The sequence below is a fragment of the Clavelina lepadiformis genome, chromosome 4 (genome assembly GCF_947623445.1).
Source record: "Clavelina lepadiformis chromosome 4, kaClaLepa1.1, whole genome shotgun sequence".
Classification (NCBI taxonomy): domain Eukaryota; kingdom Metazoa; phylum Chordata; class Ascidiacea; order Aplousobranchia; family Clavelinidae; genus Clavelina; species Clavelina lepadiformis.
Genome location: NC_135243.1, coordinates 23388353 through 23415899, shown reverse-complemented (window position 1 = coordinate 23415899; position 27547 = coordinate 23388353). Strand labels below are relative to the sequence as shown.

Genomic DNA, 27547 nt, shown 5'->3' with positions numbered 1-27547 from the left:
GACAACCACCTTATATCTTCCATTTAATATTATCAATTGCAAACAGCTATCAAATGCAGCGGTTTAATGCAACACGTGGCCACTGTACCATGATAAATATATTTGAAAAGCAACAAAACACAGTGTTTGACCGAAGAAAAAAGACGAGTTGGCTTCGAGTATTTAGTTCTTGTGGCAGCCATCAGGGGCATTCGTTGCAACATCTGCTGCATCTTGGTTTGTTCCGGTTGCTGCGACGTTGAAGATATTCTGTGATAGAAGGATAAATAAGTCCTGGCACCCGCAATTGAGGCTTCTATGTTCGCTCTTAAATTATTTTAATACAACGTTGAAAGACACCGCGGTAAATCACAGTCAGTTACATGGCTGGCAAAATTTCCAATCACAAAAAACAACTCAAATTCCCATCTCACAGCAAACGATAGATTGGTGAGCTACAAAACCACGTTAAACACTGCAGTGGTCCGCTATGTATCACGTTAATTCACTGTTGTCGACGGTAGCACTCTTAACTAATCACTCAGTTAATATATAATTTACCTGACCGTTGACCAGATCGGCCGGTGTTAAAGTTACCGTCGTTTCCTGTCCACCAGCGCCATCTTGTGACGGTATTCGATAAGCAATCTGACCACTAAACGAATTCTGAGCATTGTTTAGCAATTGCTGCAGAGCCTGCCAGACGAATTTAAGCAACCGTTAGACAAAGTTGGTGAACCACTAAAGTTCATTCATGTTGAAAGCGATGAAACATTTAACCAACTGACGCAAGATACAAAATTTCAAGCGCACCCCAAAGCAGTGGTTCTTAAGCTGGGTCTTATAGAACCCCAGAAATTTGGTGAGTTTAGTCTGGGCTCACTGAATGCGGGTTTGAAACCTGCAGGGGGCCCAGTTTCTTCAAATAGTAAAAGAAATACTGACCGCTGAGGGTAACACAACAACATGCAGTGATGGACGCACCTGCAAAATGGCTTGGTTTAGATTGACCGTAACTTCTTGGTTTTTGCTAGCTTCGTTGACATTGGCAGGGTTCTCGAGAAGCTGAACATCAACAAAGATTATCGTTAAGTTTAGGTGAATTTACAATATTTTCGCCCTGTCAAGTGAACTATACAGCTATGCACACCACTCTCACATGCGGAGTACCGATACCGATGCAACACAGCATCGCCAAGTTCGGGGCAATGAATTGGAATTTTGCAAGCAGCCTCGGTCCGAGTAAAAATCAAAAGCCAAATTGGTGCAAATGCGAATATTCGAGTTAGTTTGGCGACATATATAAAGTTATCAGGTGTGATTAAAAATAATGCGGCTAGTTTTATTGCTGTCATCCTATTGTCAGTGGACTTCGACTCAAAACAAGTTTATGGCTTAGCAAGGCCGTAGAAACTTTTACTAAACTGTGATACCTGTGCCCACAGCTAACGTCTCGTAACAGTAAGCGCATGCCAGCACAGATATTAAACATAGGCTACCTGTTGTGTTAATCCAGCCAGACTGGATGGCACCGCTATGTTGACCTCTTGCACCTGGCGTGGCAGATCACTGCTAGGCGCGGCTGATTCTTGCGTTCCATTCTGAGGTAGCGGCTGAACGCATAGCTGGTTGAGGGGTTGGATGACTACGTTTGGGGCTGACCAATTCTGATTTGATGTGGCCGGTTGTTGTACCGCTGTCACTGAGGGCATTCTGACGTAATACAATTAAGCATTATTACGTCATAAAACTGCCAATCATGACAGACAAAGTGAAATAAACAAGTGATGAGCTCACTGTAGGAGCTGGTTGAGCGTGCTTGGTTCCTGTACGGTCTGTTGCAATGTCAGGGGGTCGATTTGGAGGGTGATGTTGTCGTCTTCCGAGCCAAGTTGCATATTACTGGGGCTAATTTGGAACGGGAGCTGGACCCCGTCTGAATCCTGGTAAGCAACAACAACTGTTAGGTCACCTAATTTGAAGGCGTAAGCTGCTAATGGGGGATTTTTATAACAAGCATGTCCAATACAACTGCTGGTCTTAGCTTGAATATGAACCAATACTATCATACATTCGATCACGGTCACGTCATGATCATCATGATATTATGTGATAATAATAATATGATAATCGTGATCAGGCTAAAGCTGTTGTACTTCTTTTCAAACTTACATTTACAAAATTAAACAAGTATTAATTAAACAAATGTGACCTTTTACCACCCCTTTCAAACAAGCGGATTATCTTATAAGACTTGCCTGGATGAAGCCAGTATTGAGGAGACTCTCCATCGGGACAGTGATGCTCATTTCAGGCCAGATGGCAGCTTGCTGTGGCTCTTGGGAAGCTTTAGATGTCTGTGGGGGCCCAGAGCTGCTTCCGCGACTCAACATGGGGTTCGCATGGCCACCCAGTCTACTGCTCGGTGTGCTTGTGAATGTGGACAAGGTGGGAATCGAACCTGTGTTTTGCAAGTGATGGTTCATTGAGTCACAAAAGTTCTACTTTACATTATGACGTCCTGTGGCTACGTACATTGTGACGTTCTGTGCTTCACATGGCCACGGCTACCTAAGTTCCGGTTATTTCTTACATAGCATTCTTCGACAATAAATTTTACAAAAAGCTGCGTAACTTGCAAAATACTAGGAACCACTGCGATACGAAAGTGCCCGAACTTTCAAAAAACAAAGATTCATCGAAAAGTGAGAGACAGCAACCGCATGCAAGAGCACACCTGTAGATGACACAGGAGCATCAGAGGAAGCAGTAAGGTTGTTTTTGCTTGGTATAATAAGGTGGGTGATCATATGATTCTTGCGATGACCGGAAGTACGAAATGAGAGGTGGCAGTGTGGACACTTGTACGGCTTACCCCCAGTGTGGAGCCGCATGTGTACCTGGCGAGATGAAATCGTGAATGAGCAAGGTGCAGTCTAATCAACAGTGAATACACTTAAATAAACGTATCTAATTATCTATAATAGTTATAGTAGCACTGACCAGCGATTGAGTGACCACTATATCTGAGAAACTTACTTTTAATGAAGCTTTAGCAGCGTACATCATATCGCAAATATGACAGCGATACATTTTCTTATCTGTGTGACACTTCTGGTGACATGTGAGGGTGGATTTAATTGCAAAGCTGAAAATTCGCAAAATTTCATCATCAATGTGGTTGATAAGCTAATTAGCATATAAACACCATCCGGTACCACAGTTAGTGTTTAGTTCTTTGGTTCCCAAACTTTTCATTCTCACGGCGACCTAGTCAGCCATAAATTTGCCGGTTTTTCCAATGACCGAGCAATTACTTTCGTTAATGACGTTCAATGCACAATAGAACATGCTGACGGAGGTGTTTTAATTCTTTTTCACCGCAACTTAAATGCTTGTTAATTACATTTAGATCTAAAATATGCTGGTAAAATTACATACGACGATTTTCATTCAATTTACGCAGCAACTTTGGCAAAGTCGTGCGGCTCCCAGTTTGGGGACCACTGCTATAGTTATTCCTTATCAGGTATATTTCGCGATGGTGTTTGCTTGAAAATTAGCTCACAGTTGCCATTGATCACCTCTTTCCACAGACTCCACATTTAAATGGTTTGTCCCCGGTGTGTGTGCGGACATGACGCGTCAGATCGCTCGGTTTTCGAAAACTCTTCGGACAAAACTGGCAAACATTTTGGTAAGCCGGTTCCTTCTCGTACGCCTTGAACCGGCCCCTGCCTTTATGTTCTTGTATGGGAGCGACCTGAAATTAAAGTCTCTATTACAGATGAAGACTCTAAGAAATGGGATTCTGCATAAACGTGGAAAGATTACTTCGGCACCATGCTCTATCTAACACAGGCCCAGGATAGTAAGACGTTGGAAAGATCTTATCCACGACAAAGTGTATCGATGTATGGATAGAACAAACGCTGCACTACAGACCCTGTTTTTCTCAGCCACGGCGGATAGCAAGATACGCTCTGAGATGGTCATCGACTTGGTCGGGTCAGTTTTCTCTAAAATCTCACTTTGTTCGTCCGACAAAAGATAAAAACCATTCCTGGATTTAATGCAACAAGATTGTGTAAATATACCTTCACTGGAATAACTCGGAATAATTGGAATAAATAATTTAATTCATTGGAATAATTGAAAAAAGTCTTAGAGAGGTCTTTTAAGGCACGGGGTTAAGCTAGGTACACCAATCAACATAGGCCTAAATGGCTGGATGATGTTGCCTGGTTGATCAAGCTATGCGTGCGACGTTACAAACAACGTATAACTTGTAAAACAAAATAAACAAACCGTCAAACTAAGTTAAGTAATGAAAGGTCAGTTGGAAGCAGTAAACAGTAAAGTTTTGCTTCAGAAATGTAAAAAAGCCGACCTTTTGCGTTTCAATGCTTTCTTCTTGTTAGCATGTTGCTGCATGTGAAGAAGAAATTCCGGTTCGATGCTGAAAGATTCACCGCAAACATCGCAAGTGAAAGTTCTAGAAATTAAAATTGAATTGAAGGACGACAACAACAGTGTGATGGTTTAAACAAAGCAGCAATGAAACATACGCAAGAAACTAACAATCATTGTGCGTTTAAGATGGTAATTTCTCTCTTTAAAAACCTCTTTTAAGCCTGTATAGTACACACTGTATATCGTATAGTTAATACATTGCCAGAACAGGCTCATCCTGATAGCGTTGCAAAAATGTGTGCGTTTTCAACAGCTGCAAATTGTCATAAGAAACTGCGCTCACACGGCTCAACAAATTTTATCCAGCCAACTACAGCAGCACAGTACACAAAGTCTCCATAAAGGGGGCGAGATCCAGTTCATAATTGCTGAATGTCAAAGTATCAAAGTACCAGTCAAAGCCGCCAGGCTACAATTGTGACTTACTTGACGGTCCTGTGGGAATCCTTGTGTGTTGACATGACCTCCGGGTCACTGAAACTGACGAAGCAAACAGGACAGCGGTGGATTGTTTCGCTCGAGTGCGACCTCATGTGGCTTAACTGGGATCGCTCTGACTCCATCGAGTGGCAGCACATTGAGCAGGGGAAGAGATTCTGTGACGTTGAGCTTCGTTCCGTTTCCTCGTGTCGTTGAAGGTGCGCTTTCGACTCAAAAACTCTCGCACAACCCTGAATAAGACAAGAGTGACGTTAGTGACATCACAATAAACTTGAACTCATGTAAGTTTGTTACTACTATTAGCATTGTGTGCGTTCTTGTAAGCAATGTTGTTTATGGAGGCAGCTAGGATTAGGATAACTAGTTCTAGTACTCATGTGTGCATGATAAGACAAGTTGTTACTATGCCAGCACGCGTGATGTAATTTAATCAGCATTAATGTGTCTTCAAGACCTATCAGAGCAATCGCAAACGCTGATAACATTCTAGCTTCTGCAAAGTTTTATAAATTAAAAGTTATATTTCTGTTTTAATCCAAAACATTGCGATTAATAAATAATTATTTATATTAGATTATTATCAACCACTCCATTCATTCAACGCAAAAAATTATCAGCAAAACTTCCTACACATGGTATAAAAAATTGTAAAAAACAATAATCTCACAAACTAACGTACCAGACATTTGAAGTTGATGTGCGGCATCTGGCTTTGAGTTGGCTGAAGCTGGGATGTCAGAGGGATTTCCCCTGGCATGTTTTCACCCTGGTTGGTGTCAACCATATTTTGTTCGTTGGGTGAGTCCTGTCCAGAAGATGGCGCTGTTGCATTAAAACAAAGCAAACTTTACACGAACAATTACAGCAACATTTGTGGAACAGGAATTAATAAAACTCTTGCAGTTATCAACAATGGATAATGAAAAGTTGCTGTCACACAGTGTGCAGCAGTGTAGCACTACAATATGTGATTGATCAACAAAATAAATTAACATCTTTACCTTTGTAAGTGGAAATCTGGCTGAAGTTCTGAATAATGTTTGGGTCAATCTGGAAACAGAATAATATTGAACTTACTGGAGTTTTTCAAGTGGATATTGTTCAAGATGTCTGATTGTACGTGCAACATTAATCTTTTAATAACCCTGACGAGAAAAAAATTACAACAGCCGACAAGAAAGTGCCAAATTTTTAATTAAATTGGGTTATTAAATCAATTTAAATTTTAATTTGTTAAGAATTGAAGCTGAATTAAAATTGTTTATTGGAATCAAGTACCACGTTTCAAAACGGGCGCAAACGTTTGAACGAGACCTTCATTTTGATTTTTTAGTTCTCCGAAACGACCAGTAATAGGAAAAAGGCAGAATATACCTGGGCTAGAGTGGGATTTGTGTTAAAATCCAGCAAATCGTCATTGGTGTTGAGGCCCACCATGCATTGGTTGGTTGTTTCCTGCATCACTGGTTCTGCAACAGCAAAATACGAGATGGTTTTAATCATTCGGAAACGCAAACATTGTGCTATTGCCGCTTTCATATTTCAAAATATTTTACAGTGTTTTATATGAAGTTTTACTCTTGAATATATTTTTATTTTAAAACTTCTCTTTCAACATTATTTCAGCTTCTGTCATAGAACAGAAATCTCACCAATATCTTGATTAGGTTCAAGTGGTGTTAAATGGAACAAGGTGCTTGGGTCAATGGTAGACTGAGGTACGCTAGGATCAGGTTCTAATTGGACTTCATGTTCAACTAGGTTTGGCTGCAAAAGACGAAAATAAATAAATATATCGTTCAAAAATCGAAAAAAAATTAACACAGCTGTAAATCTATGATTCGATCTGAAAGGATTTTAAAGAAATTATAGGTTTAAAAGCAATCTCAGGAAAAAATTGAAAGTTATGAACGCAACAACAACCCTACATCAATAAAATCACAAAAACAACCGTTAAAAAAAACACACTTCCAACATCCTAGAGTAGTAGAAACACCACACATGGATACATGAGGATATATTCTGTATAATACCGGCTACACCAAACTGACCTGTGTAACGGGGTCACTTCGATGTGTTTCGATGTGTTTCTTGCACGTTGCATTGGTTTTGAACGTCTTCTGGCAATATGGACACATGTAGGGACGCGATTCGCTGTGTATGGTCATGTGACGCTTTAACGTGTGATGCGAAGCAAAAAGCTGGAAGCACGTTGTGCATTGGAATGGTTTATGACCTAATAATCGAAGAAATATGCATTTCAATGACGAAAAATTTGACAACTTGGCAGTCAAAATATTTTGTGTGTTTTTGGTTTTACTGCAAAAGTAATTCCAGGTTTATAAAACGCTTTATATCATTCATTCTGGCATATACTAATTGCATGATATGATATGATACAAATCACATGATATGATATGATACTAATCGCATGATAACCTCAAATGAAATGTTTAAAGCAACATAAAACGTTAAATAACTGTTCAGTTAAAACAAAACTACTAGAAACTGATCAAAAAACTTTTCCTCTTTGTCAACATGATGAGTTAAGGACCTACCTGTGTGGACTCGCATGTGAGACTTTAGTATGCTGGAAGAAATAAAGCACTTCCCACACTGAGTGCAGTGGTAAGGCTTCTCTCCTGCAAAGTGGCAAGATTAACTCAACCAAGCTTAGAACTTATTGGAGCTCGAAAGACATTTCGATCAAAGTTCACTTGTATCATAGTTTGATTATAATTATTCCACATAACCCTCTTAATATTATATTTAACATAAGTAGACGTTTGATGTTCTTAAAGCCAGCTATGATACAAACGATTGAAAGCATGAGTGGTTCAATTGAATACGATCAAAATTACCGCTATCAAGACCACAGTTACATTTTCTCAAGTCAAGTCAAAGTAATTTACTACAGAACTCTGACAAAAATATCAACACTACAGTAATTGTTCAAACCATTATTTAGACAATAAAAGCCTACCTGTATGGGACCTGATGTGTTGTTTAAGATGACACAACTTCTTGAACGATTTGTTGCATGTGACGCAGGTGTGGATACGTTCTGATGTGTTCAAGGTGGCTGAAAATAATATATAAACAAAGTGAATATGAATAACACCGAAACAAGGCAAAAATAGAAAATCAACAAGACATAGACAGTTATAACTTAATTTTACAATTGACAGTTGTGACAATATGTGCACCATACACTCATGCAAGGTACTGAGCTTCATAACTGCAGTATTGGAATGCACCAGGCATTGGTAGCAGTAGAAAGTATGATCATTATAAAAGCGCACAATGTACACATATTCTAGTACGAGTCTTGCATGAATAAACAAGGTACAACATAAATGTATTTACCATCATTTGGTTTAGCAAATGAGCCGTCATCTTCTATTCTTATCGGGGGTTGCATTGGCACAGGGGCAGGTGTTGGCAATCTACATTGTATCACAATAATGCCTATTATTACATCAAAAGCATTCCATACAATTCGATTAACATGATTAAGTGAAGCATCAGAAAAGTTCAAAAAATTATGGTGAGTATTAAAATTACTCACAGAATATTAAAATCACAAATTTTACAAGACTAGTAATATCTAAGAAAAATTGCAAAAATGACAACAATATTTGCTACGTATAAAGTATTACAACTATGTTTGGTGAATAAAATTTTCACGCTCACAATAAAGTAGCATCTTTCCTCGTTCTGCGAAGTCGTTTGTGAGCCGTTCCCCTGATGTGCGCCACCTGGTGGTTCCGAAGGTGACTGCTTGTCCTAAAATTCTGCCCGCACTTGTCGCACTTGAACGGGCGCGCCCCCGTGTGGAGACGGATGTGGACTTTGAGACTTCCAGACGTGGAGAAAGACTTGGAACAAACCTGGATGTAATTGAAGGAATCTTGTGATCAGTTCAGTGGCAATTCTTGTTTAATTTAATCTTAAACTAATTTGCACAATTTTTCCCTATTACATTATATTCCCAAATATTCAGCAGTGATTCAGAATACTGAATAGATAGAGTACTTTAGAATACTGAATAGATAGAGTACTTTAGAATACTGAATAGACAAGGACAGTCAAAGTGATAATAGACAAAATCATCAATTTCAAATGGTGATAATCTACACTAGTATTCTGATACAATTGTTGTAACACTGTTATCTTGAAACATTCTCAGATGAACAAAAACAGCAAGGCACGATATAATTTTAATCCATATTCCAAATCAACTACCTGGCACTTGTAAGGCTTGCATCCGGAATGGACCTTCTCATGAACGGTGAGCGAGGTTTTAACTGCAAAACTCTTGTGGCATATTGAGCACTTGTACGGTCTCTCCTGTGTGTGGATCCGTATGTGACGAACCAAATCACTCGGTTTTTTAAATTCCTGCAACACATTTATCGCGACATGTTTTTAATTACTGAAATTGATTTTTTCTGCTTTTGTTTTTCACATCTATTATATTTATCAATTTGAACTTATATTTCTGTATCTCATATTTATGCATATAACATATTTCAATGTTTCGCTGATAAATTTTAAGATATCACATATAAATATAGTAAAAGTTAGTATAATTAACAACAACACTGGTACCTTGGTGCAATACATGCACTGGTGCCAGCGCACACCATTAACTCGTCTCACACGCCAAGTTTGGTCGCCGTGGTCGCCAGGAGTTCTCAGGTACAAGCCCGAAACCACTGTTGAAAGAAATGAAAAACTTGAAAGTTTCTTGTTCATTTCACTGATTACATGAGCAATTAGCTGCTCTGACTGTTAAAAAACCCAAACATCGTTAAATGTGAGCTGAATGTTACCGACAAACTTTAAAGTTCATAATTGCTATTATCGACTTGGAAATACCTGTACATGAGAGTAGTAACGAAAACATTTAACAGTTTTAAGTTGAAAAATGTGCCGATATCATATTGAATAACTGAGCTGGCAATAAAGTGCAAATTAAAACCAACCCATTTTCTTCTGATTTTCAACGAGTTCATTACTTGAATTTTCACCTGTTTGTTCTTTACCTGCAAATAAATAACTTGAGGACCATATTTTAGCAATATTTAAAGGAAGAATATAAGTATGGAAAAATGCAACAAACATACTCATGCAAGTAAAATAACAGATACAAATTATGAACCTTAATTTGACTGCATTCATTGTTTAATCTGCAAATTGAGTAATAATCTTCTGCCAAACACAAACTAAACAAACTTTTGACACAAAACAAGTCCATTTCTGCCTCAGACACTTTAATTTGTGACATGACCAACCTTTATGACATCACAAGCCTTAACTTTACAGCCCAGCAATATATCGTGTTACTGCTTTTCACAAAAATTATGCGTGATGAACGTTGTACACTCACAAGAGGAAATACATCCTTACACTACCAACCCACAAGGGCAGTCCGCAAGAGCCAACGCCTACGAGTTGTATAGGTTTCAAACCAGGTTTGAAACTGAAGGTTGTTTTTGGTTTGGTGAAGGTTTGAAACCAAACACTAGATTCAAGTTTTAACTATTCTTGCGTCCTGCTGGAGTCTATTCTGCACCACTAGGCTATGTTACCTGCTTCTGTGTTACTGTTGAAGATTAGATTATAGGCTATTTATGTGAGTATTCTTGGTCAAAGAAAAAGATTTTATTAGGACACATTCTCACTGTTAATGTATTACTCAGAATCCTATATTACAACTGACGTCTTTCGTGATATCAATTCGGTAAACTTTTTCTGAGATTATGCTTTCCCAAACAAAATTATAAACAACTGTTTTTTAAGATGTTTGGGGAGACCGAAATGATCTCATAAATTACTCCTGCATATTCTAAACTTTTTCTTCCGCAACATCAGCAGAAAATTTGCAGTTTAAAGTAAAGTCTTTAAAAGTCCAACACTTAAACTTTAACTCAATCAAACTGCTTAAGAACGTGTCCAACTACAAATGCGAGGTAGAGATGAAAGTTGGGTTGTTGCCAGCTGGGCTCAAAAGTTTACACTGAGTCAGTGTCGTTTCTCAACTTAATCTCCAGCTACAAACTATGCTGCCGCTACAGCCCAACATGCTGCCAAAATCACAGTAACTTGTGTGTAACAAGTCAGTACCTGTTTGTTCCGGATCTTCCACTCCACCATCTTTGTCGAGCATCTACATATAGAGCAAAAAGTTTAGTGAACTAAAACCCGCCATCTTTGTCGAGTTACGCTGTTTATTGAGGATTTGACGATTTGTGTTTCAAACTTTATAGGCTTTGTTGTTGGCTAGAAGCCAAGAGGTCGTTTAAAAAAACAAAATTATGCAGAAAATTAAAACTTTTCACTTCAAAAAATTTCGAAAAATACTTACACTTTCATCCCCCTCGTCACATATAATTTCCTCATATGTTACAGTGGGAACCAACCTAAATAGCAATTTATAAACAGCTTTGCAAAGTTAAAACAACAAGAAATTGACTCAAACTCAAAAAAAAATCGTCCAAAGCAGCACACAATATTAAAAATAATCGAACTTAAGACAAACAAATTTGAGAAACACAGAAATCTTACTGGTTGCCTGAGGTTGAATCGACGCCACTGTCCTGTAGCGCCTGTTGCACGATGTCCTGACTCACATCTCCGTTCAAGAGATTCTGGGCAGTTACTATTTGTTCGGCCACGTCGTCAACTTCCTGTAAAGGAAATTTTTCAATCGTCCTGAAATTATTTTTGACATATTTCCATTGAAATACAGCCAGACTATTTCGCAATATAACCCATGATTCGTGACCACATGCATTTCGATGATCGTGAATGATTTGCAGTAACCTCGAAAGCAAAAATGTGTTAACATTTCTTATGATACATTTTCCAATAGAAGAAACGACAGAATGACAATAAGCAGTTTACGAGACAAATTCATGCTACTCTTGACAGATCCACATCTTTGATCTGATCATCATTGAACTCACATCAAGACTCCTGAGCAACTGTTGGATCACGTCAATTTCCTTCTCCTTCGTGTTTGTTGAGTCATGATGATTCAGCGAATCCTCCGTTAGCAACGAAATGAGTCCGTCTTTCTCAACCTTTTCAACATACGGGCAATGTCAGTGCAACTTATCGTACAAGCTGGTGGCCCCACTGTTGCCACAACAGAATAAGTTGTTAGAAAAAGTAACGTAAGTCATTTTTTGTGACGTTAAAAGATTGTTCGACCCACACAAAATTTTACAGTTTTTGTGTGTCAGACAGCTGTGATAAAAGGAACGTGTCACAAATTTATTAAATCAATCTTTCAAAAATCTTTCATTAAAAAATCTCTGTCAAACATGATTAGAAATTGAACTGAATCAAATACCGGCCTCAACGCAATGATGTTTTCAAATCAAACTAATAAATTAAATATGACTTTGAATTCTATTCAAACTAAAGCCGAAAAGAAACAAATTGAACAAAGCATAAAAAATTACGACCCAATGAAACCTACCGACTGTTTCTTCGCTGTGGAGTCGACGCTCTGTTCCATGACGGCCTGCTGGTGTTGCTGTGTGATGGTCGTTCTGTGGTATTTGGTCATATGAGCATTGAGGCTTCCTATCTTCTTGAACACGCACGAGCATTCGACACATGGGTACTGGTTAATGCTCGTGTGGACGCGTTCAATGTGTAATCTTAAGTTGCCACGCTGTGAGTAAACCTGCACAAAGTCAATGATATGAGAAAGATCCAAAGATTATCAACCAATTTCATCGCAGATTAGTGCATAAGCTAGGCAACAGTTTGGTTCTAAGAAACATTGAACAACAGTAATTTGTTGAAATTTCCATAGTGACACTGCTTTCGCACAAAATCCCACGTTTTCCTTAGAAGGTGAAAAGTAAACTTTTACAAGTGCGCCAACCTGTGGACAGTGCGGGCAGGTAAACGGCTTCTTTCCGGAGTGTGTCATCATATGAACCTTTAGCGCTCCCGCCTGGTTGAACGACTTTTCGCATAGGGAGCAAGAGAAAGGCTTTTCTCCTAAACAGACGTCGTGAACGATTATTTCCTGGTTTAGTACAATTAGTTAAGTTTTTCAAGTATAGTAGTAGACAATATTAATTAAACTCTAAATAAAAAGTTCTTTGAAAGAACGAAAACAACAGAGATGACAATAAATCCAGAGCAACCATTTTGCAACAAAGACGAATGCCGATGAAATCAAATCTAAGATTTTATTACGGGCACAATGACAGTAGGATAAGCTTAAAAGATAGCACAAAAGTTTACACAACAAGCATCATAGACGACTGACCAGTGTGAATTAGAAGATGTCTCTTGAATTGACTGTCCTTTTGAAAGATCTTTCCACAAAAAAGACATTTTTGGGGAGCGGCGCGCTTTTTTCTTTTTTTTCGTTCTCCTTTGTATAAGCTGTAAAATGAGTAAATGATTTTCATCATCATTGATATTTATCTATGATTGGGACCGTTTTCATTCACTTTCAACGACTCATATCATTCTAATAAAACATTTATCTCCTGGCTACAGCTGGGTAAATGTTTCACAGTGAGCAAAAACATCATACGAGCTACAATTTACCTGTCGGTATCGCCATAGACGTAAAATATTCCATCAATCTCTGCAATGAATAGAGAAGTGAAAACAACGGGAATATCATTGAAGATTTACAATTTAAAATGTACGTCATCAAAACTTTATCTACCTTTATTTTAACAAAATATATCTGCTATTTGTACTCTACTGGAACTTTTAGAGCAGTAAATTCTAAATTTTAATAAAAACAAACTGTTTTATAGCCTGTTAGTATAGATGATATTAATGCAGTAGTTTACGTTTGACAGCAGCGTGGTCAGTCAGACCGGCCCGGTCATTAAGATGTCGCTGTAGGTCCTGTTTGTGCTGAGACATGTGATGGTTGAGTTGAGATTTATGAGAGAACTCATCTCCACATTCAGTGCAAATCATCGTCTGAATAAAAAAACGTTTTGATAGGGACAATAGACATCATATTTTTAAATGCGTTGGATAAGTTTACAAGATGCAACGTTAACAGTTTCAACGTTTCAATTCGTTGCTATGTGCCAAGTACATGTTTCTAAAAATGATCAAAAATCATCAGTTACTAATTTTCAAGGCTCAATAGAAGAATTTAATTGCTTTTAACAATAACAAATAAAAAAACAGCTGTTTTAAGTAAAACATGCACGGCATAGAAAACATAAAATTAACCTCCTCTTCCAAATGCACAGGCAGATGAGCCTTTAAGCTTGCAACTCGGGTGAAATTTTTATGGCAAGCCGGACACTTATAACCAGTTTCCCGTCGATCGGAATGTAACGCCTGATGTAGAATGAGGTTTGATTCGATATTGAAACTTTCCGAGCATACATTGCACTTGTAGGTCTGTGACGCAATAAATTAAACCAGTTGTGTCAAAACAAGATATGCCAGATAACTTTCGTCGTTAACTTAGGAATTGTTAACTGTTAATCAAAAAACGAGTCTTGCTGAATATATAAAGTTCTGAAATTTCATTCAAACCAATTAGAAGATTTAACTAAACCACAAAATGTTTAAACTAAGTACTTAATTGATATACAACTAAATAAATACTCAAAAAGTTAGCCAAAAATAAATTCATTTCTACAACAGAAGAGCATATTTTATACTGCTGCATAATTTCTTAAAGCTAAACCACACACAAACGATCAAGACCTTTTCATTCAAGTGTTCCTTCATATGTCTCTTATAGGCAGATATCAGTGGTATTACAACACCACAGACTTCACATGTAAATGGACCTTTTCTTTGTTCACTTTCGACTGCTACTGATCTAAAGACATCAATATCTTGTAAGATGTTTATGTAAAAAAGGTATAGTATTTCAGGTTGGAAATAATAAGTTTATTGTTTTTCGAAACATAATTGATTATACTATACTGTTGGTCCTCTGCTATATTTGAGATTCACGAATATATGCAAAATTGCAATTTTACAGTAGAGCGTGTTAAAAATTTTGTATAAAATACTTCCATATAGTTTTGATGTTGATGTAAGTGTGTCAAAAGTTTTCAGAATTTTTGAAATTTTACTGATAGTTGGAGGGAGGACTTTGACAGATTTGTGAAAATTGTTACAATTCCTTGAAAATTTTCCGCTCACGTATGCAAATTCGTGAAATACATTTTTTTTCAATATAACAGAGTTAGCTAGTATTTTAAAATTTGTTATCTGGAAAAACATTTTCTCCAATTCTACCTAAAAGTAACGTGCTTAACTCTACCGGCTGTTTAGCGACAATCAACAATTAGCACTTTCATGATTACATCAGAGTTAATTGGTGAAAAAAATCAGGTTCATGAGTTTCTATTTGTTTTGCTTCCTAAACTGTTCGTTGGAATTAAAAGCACCCAATTGAATGTATTACGCAGCAAATACCACAGAATATGCTGATGCTTAGAGCTCAAATAGTGAAAAATGCAGCTTCGTGACTATAGCAGAGTATCGATGACATGTAAAATTCTTATAAAATTTAATTGCTTAAAATCATTTCATGTTGGCGACAAACCTGAAAAATCGACACGTGTTTTTCTTTCTTCTTCCCACTTTCTTTTTCGAATTTCTTTTTAGTGATTGATCCTTAGAGCCGTGATATATCAAGTGAGACAAATGCTGCCTGAAAAGTGAACGAAAATGAAACTTTTCGTACATAGAGGCATGTTGGGCAGAAATGCACAACCAAATGACGTCACAAATTGAGTAGCTGGGGTCTAGTATACAAATGTATCCTGTGGTTGTGCACTTCTGCACTAGACCCGGCACGATTGTAGTTGGCCTAGATTGCAAATTGATCCATGACTACAAGTTACAATTACAATGATCTAGGTCACTATCATCTTATATAATTTACGTGATTAATGTCAACACATCATTTCTTTCACTTTCTGTCGGTTTATGTTTCGCAACTTCTAACAAATAGTTCCGTGTTGAGAAGACACTGGCTACAACATGAACGATGCATACTGGGTTAATGACAACTTGTTACCAGGAGATCGAAATATCATCCAAAGTGGGTCACGCAGACCATTGCCAAAGAAAAGTTAAATTAAGTGGTCAGTTGACATAAATATGATGATGAAATTAACTTGGCATCACAATAGAATTTAAATAGAATTTAAGCATTGGTTATCATATATTTTGTATATTATATGAATGATAAATACGAAATTAGTGTACATTTAACTGAAAAAACTAATTTCTAAATTGTGAATACATCTGGTGAAATGCAGTGACAGCCTTAAGCGCAACAAAGGCTCACGATTCCAACTTAGAGTACAATCTAAGATTCAATCGCACGTGGAAAACCTTGCTGCAAGAAACACCATGTTTAACAACAAGTAATCTGACCAAAAATTGAAGTAAAAGGCTCTCTGTGGCCAAGCAAAGGATATTTATAAACGTTAATGACAAACAACGTCGAAATATTTAATATCCTGGGTAGTTGTAAAAAATAGCAATTATTCCCATTAAAAATTACATGATTCTCCGTAACAAGGTGGTAGAAGTATTCTTGGAAATTTTTACATTCGATTTATTTCTAATGCTGTACAACTTGAGTTAAAAAGTTTTCATCTTAGAATTACAGAACATATATTAAATAACCAACAATCTTTGCTGACCTGTGCGTGTCCATATGTCGATCCAGTTGGATGGTGTCGCCAGCAACATAGTCACAAATAACACAGGCTAAATTCTCTGGCGCGTCAGAAGAAACTCTGTCGCCGGTCGGACAGAGAGAAGGGAAAAGGCGATAAACATCATATAAATCATTCAGCGTTTCTGTTCAAATAATAAATATAGAGACATCTTTTATACAACAGCGGAAAACATGTTTTGTTGAAGATGGTAACTATGATGTAACACCTCTAAACTAGTTCCAATACAAATTAGTATTAGCTTTGTATTAATCAGTATCATACCACAAATGTGTCACAATAGCCTTACTGCCGTCTTGATTCTGTGTTGGTTTGGTGAGAGAACCAGGAGGGCCAACAGTGGCTGTGGTCACTTCTCGAATTTCTGTTTCTTGCTGAGCAACTTCTTGTGAATTTGATGGATCAGAACTTGTGTATGTTGAAGGCATCACGATGCTACTGCTACTACCGTTGGAAGTCAAATAACTGAGGATAATAGTTGTACTAAGTCAAATAGCCGAAACTTTGAAACTTAAAGGACTTGTAGTTCCTTACCTCGCTGTAGTATGGGGAACAGCTGTTGTAGAAGACACAGAGCTGGTTACTATGTCATTCGGCCCGAGAACTTGAGCTACAGAAACGTTTGGAAGGACGATGTATTGTTGGCCGTCCTGTTCTATTACTGGTAGTTCTCCGTTTTCGAGTGTTATCGCGTGGCCATTCAGCAATTCTCCTAAACTTTCCATGTCCTGATGAGAAATAAAAACCAAAAGTTTATGAATTTGGTGTGTAATTAATACTGTGGAAAACATAAGGAAATAAAAATTGCTACAAGTTTATACATCATAGATTTACAATAAATTATTGTATTAAATTTGTAATAAACAAAATCGTACTAACAACACACGCATTATGTATATATTATTTATGCCATACAAACGTTTTGTAGTTGATAAAATAAAGCGTAAGTTTTATGTTAGACCTACCACCATATCACAGCTGGCATGAACGGGCACAACGAACTGCCGAGTATCATATGATGGAGTGACATGAACATATTCTTGAGTTTCTCCTGTCATTTCATTGCTCTGTGACATATAGCACAGTATCATATCACATAAATCATAGTTTACATATACAGATCAAGGCAAGACCGGAAAAAATGACAGTATTTGAGAAGAAAAATCTGCATGCAGTGGGAACAATTTAGATGCAAGCGATGTCGCCGTCATATTGTGTTGGTTTAACATTAATGCAGTTTCCAATGAAATTGAGATTCTGCTGATCAGAAAATTTTCTTTAGTCAATTCCACAAAATAAAAACTTGCTATTAAATGAAAGGGTGGTTTCTTAAAACAACTGGTTTTAAATTTATATAAGTCCTTTTCACATCCTTAGATCCTATTTTGTTTTACAAGCATAAATAGGCAAAGTTCCGTTGTATTGTATATATAAACGAAGTCTTAGTCATTGTTGGCTCAAGATTTTGTTGTAAGGTAATGACACATACCTAATGCGTGCTTTTGTCTGATAAAAAATTAACGTGTATTATTGCAACACTGTCCACAATAGAGTTGTGCCGAAAAGAAAACAATTCAAGTTTGTTCAAAGACGAATATCACATCTACAGGTCAACACAAACCAATCCCGAGTCTGTTCGTATCAGCATCGAGACATAAAATTTCATCAACATGTTGCCTATTTCGGCTTATAAATGACAACAACCTAAAACAGTTTTATGTAAACAATCTACATACTTCTTTCTGTACAAGAGAATCGTTCATGAGTAGAAGCATGCCGCCTGTCTCATCTCTATTGTTGGTTTCAGTTATTGTCACTTCTTCCATGACCACTACTTCAAGTGAACAGTAATGATGCTATAAGGTTGAGAGCCTGTGGATCTTATCTTTAACTTATTCTAACTTCATTTTAATCTAAAAACAATGATTGAAATATATGAGTTCCGTTAGTTATATTGCCTATATTGAAATATTAGTCTGAATGTTCAGTAAATCTATAATATCAGGATGACGTATCTAGTGCGTCAGAGGAAATACAAAAACAAACAAACTATTGCAAGTTCATAATGACCCTGACTGGAAACTACAGCAGTTTTTTGAAAAGAGATTGAACTTGCAAAGATGCAAATTTTGGTGTGCTGACGTGCACAGAAGCTGTAGTTTATTTATTATATATTGGTATTCAAACAACCGGCTTTTCTTTGTTTACTTTTTATAAGTTAGTGTGAAGATAAAAAGTTTGGCAAGTACGTTGATGAATGTTGCAAATTTCCACTATGGCCCGGACTGCAGAGTATGGCAATTTTTGCCGAGATTTCGGGTGTGCAAGGAAGCAGCTGGTGTGCACTGCGACTCGTGGCCCAACACTACCGGGCATTTGTGCAGCCCTATATGACCGAAATCGAGGAAAAACCAAGTTAATTGCCAAAGTATGCTAAGTAAGCTTTTTTCACAAAATTTGTCATGTTTTGTCTTTGCTTTGGAACATTAAAGCATCCACAAATATAGCAGAAAACATCTGGCTGTAGGTTACACTTTCTTTGTCCAGCAGAAGTACCGGTACTAGCCACTGGCGACAGATTGTATAAATAACTAAAGAGATGAGCAACACAGGTTTGCAGAATACTTTATAAAACGTATCTAAAAATATGAAATAACTTAAGAGATTCACCTGTATGTAAGCTACTTAAAATAATTAGGCATGATCTATTTATCTACTTGATCTCAAATGTTCTCTTTGCCCCCTATTGGACGCCAATGGTGTATACGCAATGTATAAAGTTAGGTTAGCTGGTCGCAGATTGTTCGATTGCAGCCAAACACAAGGTGATAGACCAAAACTCACTACGTTTTTGGAATCAGCCCCTAGTAATTACCTTAAAACATCGCTTACATCTACTGTATTTCTGCAAAATTAATGTAGACTGATGTAAAGTTCTATGCTAGGCTATAGCCTGTGGTAAATATTTTCTCTTACCATCAAAATATTGAATTGCATTTTGTGAAAACAATTGACGTAACAGAAAAATTTTGAGGTTATTTTTTGGAATCAGCAGCTCAAAATTAACCAGCGTAAGTCATCTTTTTGTAATCAGTGTAAAAAAAATTTTTTGTAGACCAGTGTAAACTATTCGATCTTAATACATCGATATGGAAGCACCAAAGTAAAGAAGGACCACTGCTTACCGGCATGTTTACCTACCTAGGCTGTAAGCCAAAATTCACTAAGACTTGGATCTAACTAAAAGACAAATATTCCTTAACAGGCTTCCATTGTTTGCCTAAAACAAACTACCAGTATAGACATCCATGAGTTGACCAATTAACTAACGTCAACACAGAGGTCCGGTGCTACCAATCTCCATAAGGTGGCTGCAAACAGAGAATGGTGGCTTTGGCATTCACTGCAAGCTATCCACGGACTAAGTAGGTTTTAGAAACAAAAATGCAACTAATTAATTAATTATTTATTGTACGAAAATTACGCAACCTTAAAAACACAACGTTTAATTGGGACAGACACTCAGCTTTCAAAAAATAGTTCAAGCAATCAAAGTTATAAATATCTTGCGTTTGTAAATAAGCTCCAAATCCGAGTATTACAAGCACATTATGAAACAAAGGAAAAGAACGTCCGTCACGTTTACATTGCTTAGCCTACTTAAACGGAATTACTTAATTTCTATCGTTGCAAATTCTTTCAGTAAGATTGCTGCCGTAGGTCAATGATGACATCACCCTATGACAATGTTTATGTTTTAGGTACAGCAATGCTGGCGACAACGAGCGACAACCCCAATGACGTAACACAATACGAAGTAATTGAAACGAAGGTGATCTAGTAATGACGTAATCACGGTACTTTTTAAATATTCAGTCTTGTTGTATTAATTTTAAAGCTCCGGTAGCTTGATAAATGATAACTCGTTCGATTTTGATGATAGTAATAAACCAAAACTATGACGTCAATTACGCAACGATTTCATTTCGCTCTAGTTACACATGGACTGGGAACAAGCAGGCAAGGTGTCCGTCGGAGATAAAGGTTAGAACCTCGTAATGCTGAGAAAAGCTTTTAAACTGTATCCAGGCATTTCGCTGATAAGTTGTTTAATTATTATCTCACAATCAGCTCAATTGTAATGAACGGAGGAAACGTGACGTGGCATGATTTGATTTGCTCCTTAATTCCATCATGTGGACCCACCTTCATTGCCAGAACACCCCATTCGTCTACTGTCCGCCCATTAAAATGGTCCAGAGTACGGTAATTTTTTCCCATTGTAATGGTTGAAAGTAAGCCTTTCTTACCCTAGAGTAAGATATATGCCTTTGGAATGGGGAAAATTTTACTTCGGCACAAGTATGGTTTGTGAAACCCATTCGTCTATTTTTCCGCCCATTAAAATGGACTTGCTTTCAGCAATGGGGTTTTCCACAAACCATATTTCTGGCGAAGTAAACATCTCCCCATTCCAAATGCATATTTCTTACTCTAAGGTAAGAAAGGCATACATCCTTTCATTCGTATGGGAAAATATTACAGCATTTCCACCCATTTCAATGGACGGAAAGCAGACGAATCGGGTGGCCAGAAACATGTAAAGGTGATATCTCTCGCATGCTGCCAATATATTTTGATCTTTATAGAATATTTTTACTTTTTTATCTCATTACTGTGGCTGCAAAGTCGTGTGTGAGATGCATCACAATGACGTCAGATGAAATGCATGTGCTATGACGGAAGAGTTTTCGTCGAAGATGAAAATACGCGTCAAGGTAAACTTCAGCCGATGTTTGTTTGTTAATCGTCATAGCGATGTTATTATTTACGTCAGGCGTCAAGATAAGTACGAAGTTGTAACCGGGAGAAGCGAATGGAGGTTCCTGGTTTTTCTGATGGCAGCTTTCGTTATCGAACTTGGTTACTTGCTAGTGTGGGGCAAAAATGGATTCAACTTCTGTTCGTTTAGACGAGTGTAGTTTCTTAAACGGCAACAATTTTTGTTATCATTGCCACTTTTGTTTTTATTTTTGATTTCTATGTTCCCGCCATTCTTTCGTTGCCGGACTTTGAGTTCCGCTGCAACAATCAAATTATGACATAACAAACAGCTTTGATTATAGGTAATTATTTCTAAGTTGCTTGTCTTGTTTAAAGTAATGTCAGTTATAGTGTTAGAGCCATTAGTTTGCTTAGGGCTTAGGCATTATTTTATTTTTTCCATTTGCCAAGTTTTCATGTAACGATACTGAGGTCGATACGCTTTGTTCTATTGCGTTCGGCATTGACAGCAACAGTTTTATCTAGCGGTAGTTCAGTGGTTAGTACTGCAACAGTACCGTAGACTTCGGTACTTCATTGAGGCAGCGTCTATCGTAGGTTTGGCTTTTTCACCGGACCCTGTATCAAATTTGAAAAACACAGCTTGCATGTAAGTCTCGACAGTTACGCAATTTGTATTTTCCGACTTAGCTACGTTATCAGGGACTGACAAAATGACCTCATCAGTATATTTTAAATAAGTTACTGAAATATAATAATCTTTTACTCCGAGGTTTGGCAATCTGCTATTATGCACACACCTCTTAGTAAGGGTCCTTTTCTCATGCTTGCATCTAAAATTATTTTTTCTCGAGTTTAGTAAAAATGCTCACACTTCTTTGACAACAACCTTTGTGACATCATATTGTATCAATCTCCAACATCATAAAATATCTTAATCATTTTCTATTGATGATATTGTGCTGAGTTTTTTGATAATAAATTATCTTATCACCTTCTGGATTTGAAAGTATGCTCTCTTGAGCGCCTGAAACGTTTGTTATCCCTTGTATTAAACTCTCCGAATTTTTTGCAGATTGGAATACATGTAAGGTTTGAATCTATGAAATTTTAAAGATTGCAATGGAATCGACCCCACCCCCACCATATTCACCCAACGACCCCCGCGCTTACCCACCACCTGCTACTACCCCAGACTACTCACCACAGCCAACAAAGACCCAAACCAGAAACATAAAGGTCTCTCAGAGAAAAGCTCCTTATTATGTAGGAAGTGACCCACCTCCTGGTCAACAAATGACGTCAGCACAACGTCACGGAAAGCAGCCGACTGGTGTTGGTGAGTATTTTGAGCAGTGTAAAACTATGATTTAGTGCCTAGTTGTACGTACTTGTGTAACCGAATTTTCTTTACCAGGAACCTTCCCGCTTTACAGCTAGTCACTTAGCTCTTTTTGCTTTCTTAACTTTTAATCGCATATCTTAGGTAAAAACATCCATCTTTTCACTACAAAGTTAAAACGTAGACTGCCCTCAACGCTCGCTCAGTCGAGCGCAACAACACACCAAAACAAATTCCACGCAATGAGAAAATCAACGTGGAACGCTAAACACCAATTAGGCCCTAGGGACCGCGATGTGAGACGTCACAAAAGATCGACCAAAAACACGTGGACAAATAAATAAGTAAAATACAGCAGCACGTGAGCAAACCTAAAACCTGACAAGCATGCATACAAAATACATAACGCGAATAAAAATAGGAGCTGACCCACACATTTAACCAAATCAAAATATAAGAGTGGTGCAAAAAACAATACGATGGCTATAAAACGGGTGCATAAAAATAATCCCGTGACACTTGTACCTTTATGCTTGACTGCTCCGGTTATTCCAGTTTTTGTCTTGTATTCAAAGGTTTTGGCCTGGTTATAACAAAATTGTTTTCAGCCACACTGCACTACTAGGCTACGCATTTTCTTATACATTTTGTCTTTTGTGAATTCCTTATCTTTGTCTGTTAAAAAAAATATTTTTCTCACCCAGGTTACAACGAGAGAGATCGCCCTCGAGTTACAAGGAGCGAAGATACGGCTGAATGCTTCCTCATGGGATGCTGCGCAGCGCTTCTATGCTGTTGTTATAGTTATTAATTCAAGTTCTTTAAAAGACACTTTTAGACTTATTCCAATTGGATACAGTGGGCCACTCCACTCCTAAAGAGATGTCTTATTTCTATAAGTATCAGTTATACAGTGCCATTTCATTTAGCCCCGGAGCTAGATTTTGATTCATAATATCGCTTTGGTTTGTCGTTCTTATTGTGATTGCACCTATTTCGGGTAGGGGGGCGGGCTGCATCGTCTTTTTATGAGGCATGTTGTTACTAATGTTTTTGGTAGTAAGCAATCGAATCGTTACATGATAAAGTTGCGCTGTTAAAATTTTTCACTTGGATAAATTTTTTCCAGTTTTATTAACTTGCTATACATATCGTGCATTTTTTCTGCATTCTTTACTACAATCAACTTTGCAATATCGCTTTCACTATGACATGTGTAGTGTATGGCATAAATAAATAAAAAAAAAAAATTATTAGTTGTTAAGCTTGAAACGCTTTGGGCTGGAAAAACTTAACTAATTATAGTTTGGAGCGCTAAAATAGTAATTCTTATGTTTATGATTATCTTGTGGTGATGACATCATTACAGTGTGACGTAGAGCACCATGATGAAATTATGAGAAATGTTAGCTTTCTATCAAATTCAATTGACTACACTATAATAAAAGCCCCACACTTTTTATCGTCGAAAGCTAAATGTATCCTTTTTCTTAAATTGCGCCTTCTTTCAAGTCCAGAAGTTAACATAGAGTTAGGCCAAACGCCATATAAAGACCAAATTCAATGGCAAACAAGCATATACTTCTGTCTGTGGTTTTCTGTTCATGTATTCTCAATCAGATATACAATGCACAGGTCAAATTCAGACCAAACAAGCGAAGCAGAGAATAGCCTAAGTTTGGTAAAATAACATCATTATTGAGAGCTGTGAAATCAGATTGAGCGGTTTTCAGGTCGACTTCACGGTTCCTGCCATCATCGGAGGCGTGAGAAAATACCTTCCTGTGACGTTTTTAATTCATTTCTGTCCTTAATGTGACCTGACTCCGAAAGCAACAAATTTTACCTTATTTCGAAAATTTATAATATCTACTGTTCTATCACATTTTATCGTTTATTTTTCGCCATTAATTGTGTGGAGCGAAAACTACAACGTTATCCTTTATAATTATAGCAAAATAAAGAACATGCTCACGAACAATTAGCGAAATGGAAAAAGTGGCAAAGTTTCAAGGGATTAAAACATGCAAGGAGATTATCGCACAATTGTGTTATAAACTGTATGTGTTAGCATGGCCAGCAAACCTAAAGTAAAGACTAGGTTAGTACGCCTTAAGGAGGTGGACTGGGCCCAAATCAGACCCCATATACATAGCTTGGAAGCCGTTCTTTAGAAAAGAACCTTCACTTTAGCTGTTTGATGATAAAAGAAACGTCGCTCGCGCCTTCACTAATCGATAAAAAACTGCTTCTTGTGGCGCTCCTGCTCGTTTTGGCAAATCAAAACTACCGTCTCTTCATCGGATTTTCGAAAATTGCTTGCGTTTGAACTTTGTAATGCGGAACTTATTTCCAACTGTAATTACTTGTTGTTATGACTCAACAAAGTTTTCAAGGCTTCATCTTCACGCCGATACTGATGAAATTCTTTGTGATCAGACTTACCATTCGATGTTTTTTCTTTCAATGTTGAATAGGCAATAAGTAGATTGCAACATAGTGGTAGAAGTGCAAAAAAACGTGATGTGCATTTACCCAAGATCTACAAACAAATGTCCTGTACTGCAAAAATAAGCTCGAATTTATTTTATGAAATTTTAATATTTAAATCATCATCCATCGGTTATCCGCCATTAAACCAACTAGTAAAATAGATGCATTTTTGTATTTCGTTATTATTGCGTATTTAGGATCGGATCCATTCGAGAATTAAACATAATTACAAAAGGCTGCCGCTATTCCACCTGAAAAAATCGTGCGTTCAAAACTATTTTTCACAGTTTCTTGTTAACCTAAGTTAAATGTTATAACGAATAGTAATTTAAACCTACCTTCTGATCTAAATCTAACTTCAATAAAACCTTAAATGGCTAAAACCAACATTTTGCATGGCCTTTCTCCTAACCTAACCGCCTACCTTTAACTACAGGTTGCGTGACCTATATATGGTGAAATAGTCACTCTCTTTGCAAAAACATTGTCGATTTTCACAAAGGTTGAGTTTTGTTAGCATTTAATATATCCATTGTCCGAGGCACATAAAAGCAATGCAAGCAATGTCAACAAAAAACGACTGAAATAGACTCGACTTGTTCAATTACTAGTCAGGTTCACACCGAAGCCTTTCCGTTGCAGAGACAATTCCGATAATTTGTTCATGTTTAGCTCGAACTGTGTTGAACGTAAACTCGGTGAGAAAGAAAATAAAAGAATTAAACGTGAGAGAGAACCAGTGGCTGAAACCGAGGATCTAATCTTAAGCAGAGTTCGGATAAATTAGTATAATTCGGTAAATTTTGGTTTCAAAGTGAGCAGATTTACGAAAAAACGAACTTTTACGGAAAACAAGAGCATTGATATCTAGAAATTCTATTCAAAAATGAAACTTGCCAGAATTAATTCAAGGCTTCAAGACATCCTTATCCGGCGTAAAACGGTACTATAAGAAATAACAGAGTAGTTTAGTTAAAATCGACTACAATTGAGAGGTATCATAAGAGTAGTAAAGTTGTCTCGTAGACATGCATCTGCATATTCTCAGGGAAATCAGTAGTTTTTCAAACAAACATGCAAACATGACAGCCCCAGTTAAACAAGTTAAATTTTCTCAATCTAAGTTAAATTTTCCCAATCATTGTCGTGACTGGTGTGGTATTGTAGCCTTAAGGCTTGTCACGGGTTACAAAACCAAAACAACCGCTGAAAGAAGCATAATTGCTATAAATACCGTATCACGTGAACGCAGATTTGCGTCATGGGATTTCCTTTATATATGGTGTGTAGGTTTTCACGTAACGTTCTGTACAAAAGGTCTGAATTGAATTCGATATATTGTAGCGTTGTAAAGTTAAGTATTGGATACGCTGCTGTGCGATAGGTAAAATAACATATTTTAAGCTGACAAAGTAGATTAGAAATTACTTGAATTAGCAGCAAGCTATAGGTAAGGTCGTTTACAAAACACAGTGATTACAAACTACTGTAGAGTATTACGCTGTAAGGTAGGCTAGTTACAGAACAGTCTCTCAATTTTACCATGGCGCAAACGTAGGTAGCCTACGTGTTGTATTAAGTGCTCGTTATTACTTGTTCAACATAACGACGCTACTTGTATGAAGGTGCCTTTAAGTGACTACCGCAACCAGGCGAGCGTGACGAAACGCACCCTCATATGTTTCACCAGGATTTGTGTCAGCGATTTGATGTTTTGTTGTAAGCGACTGGAGGCGATTTCTAAATAATAGCTCATAGTCGAGCGTTAAAATGCGGATGTTATCACTTATCACTGTTCAGGAGCAGCGTCTAAATTACTCCAGGCTGTAGCCAGGGTTAAATCTTTACCGAGGCAAATATGTTAATTAGTCACCGATTAGGTGTTTTGTTAAATGTAGTTTAGCATCGGAAAATGTTTAGGGCTAGGCAAATGTTTCGTTTGCCTCAGTGTAGTTACGGCCAAATGCTGGTATAGCCCTTGTCTGCCGCTGTGTGCGTTGATACGTCATTTATTTGCTTATTGCTGTCACATGATTGTGTTGTATTTGCTGTGGGTGTTTGCGCTCGTTGAAAGACTTCTCGACGTAACCTAGCATAGAGATCGCTGTATTCCCAAATGTGTTATTTCGTTCATGTATTAGCTGCGTTTGACGAAATCGATTACTGTATTGATGGCTGTAAAAATATTAAGTAGCTAATACGGAGCATTTGGATGGCGGTAATCGGTACAGTTACACCAGTTAACCAACTTAAAAATATAAAACCAACCAAACTGAAAAGCAATGCTTTAGCAGGCTTAGTAGATTACATTTTG

At 37.4% G+C, this 27547-nt stretch overlaps 2 protein-coding genes across 2 annotated transcripts; one reads left to right on the top strand and one right to left on the bottom strand.

Moving 5' to 3' along the window:
• Positions 1–49: 49 nt before the first annotated feature.
• LOC143452242 (zinc finger protein 236-like) lies at positions 50–18552 on the bottom strand. The gene is made up of 41 exons (XM_076953130.1): positions 18350–18552; positions 17579–17680; positions 17148–17341; positions 16903–17078; positions 16578–16737; positions 15467–15574; positions 14614–14731; positions 14128–14301; positions 13731–13866; positions 13477–13516; positions 13190–13308; positions 12797–12915; positions 12383–12592; positions 11865–11981; positions 11464–11585; positions 11264–11318; positions 11023–11065; positions 9882–9941; positions 9505–9611; positions 9139–9294; positions 8587–8783; positions 8260–8339; positions 7877–7975; positions 7452–7535; positions 6945–7129; positions 6546–6660; positions 6268–6362; positions 5895–5943; positions 5573–5715; positions 4879–5123; positions 4370–4474; positions 3925–4042; positions 3564–3742; positions 3019–3127; positions 2717–2879; positions 2238–2440; positions 1777–1922; positions 1479–1692; positions 964–1044; positions 541–675; positions 50–249 (listed from the first exon to the last, which is right to left on the bottom strand). Exons 1-41 carry the CDS (start codon positions 18437–18439, stop codon positions 163–165), a joined length of 5238 nt encoding a protein of 1745 aa, XP_076809245.1. The 5' UTR covers positions 18440–18552; the 3' UTR covers positions 50–162.
• A 3925-nt stretch (positions 18553–22477) lies between these two features.
• Positions 22478–23913, top strand: LOC143452663 (uncharacterized). Its single transcript, XM_076953714.1, has 2 exons — positions 22478–22737; positions 23445–23913. Exons 1-2 carry the CDS (start codon positions 22521–22523, stop codon positions 23549–23551), a joined length of 324 nt encoding a protein of 107 aa, XP_076809829.1. The 5' UTR covers positions 22478–22520; the 3' UTR covers positions 23552–23913.
• The last annotated feature ends 3634 nt before the right edge of the window (positions 23914–27547 follow it).

Coding starts and splice junctions, on each gene's coding strand:
- LOC143452242 (XM_076953130.1), bottom strand. CDS start 18,439: ATGGAAGAAGTGACAATAACTGAAACCAACAATAGAGATGAGACAGGC. Junction 7,130..7,451: donor TCACATGCGAGTCCACACAG/GTAGGTCCTTAA, acceptor TTCGATTATTAG/GTCATAAACCATTCCAATGC. Junction 676..963: donor TAAACCAAGCCATTTTGCAG/GTGCGTCCATCA, acceptor TTCGTCTGGCAG/GCTCTGCAGCAATTGCTAAA.
- LOC143452663 (XM_076953714.1), top strand. CDS start 22,521: ATGGAATCGACCCCACCCCCACCATATTCACCCAACGACCCCCGCGCT. Junction 22,738..23,444: donor AAAGCAGCCGACTGGTGTTG/GTGAGTATTTTG, acceptor TTTCTCACCCAG/GTTACAACGAGAGAGATCGC.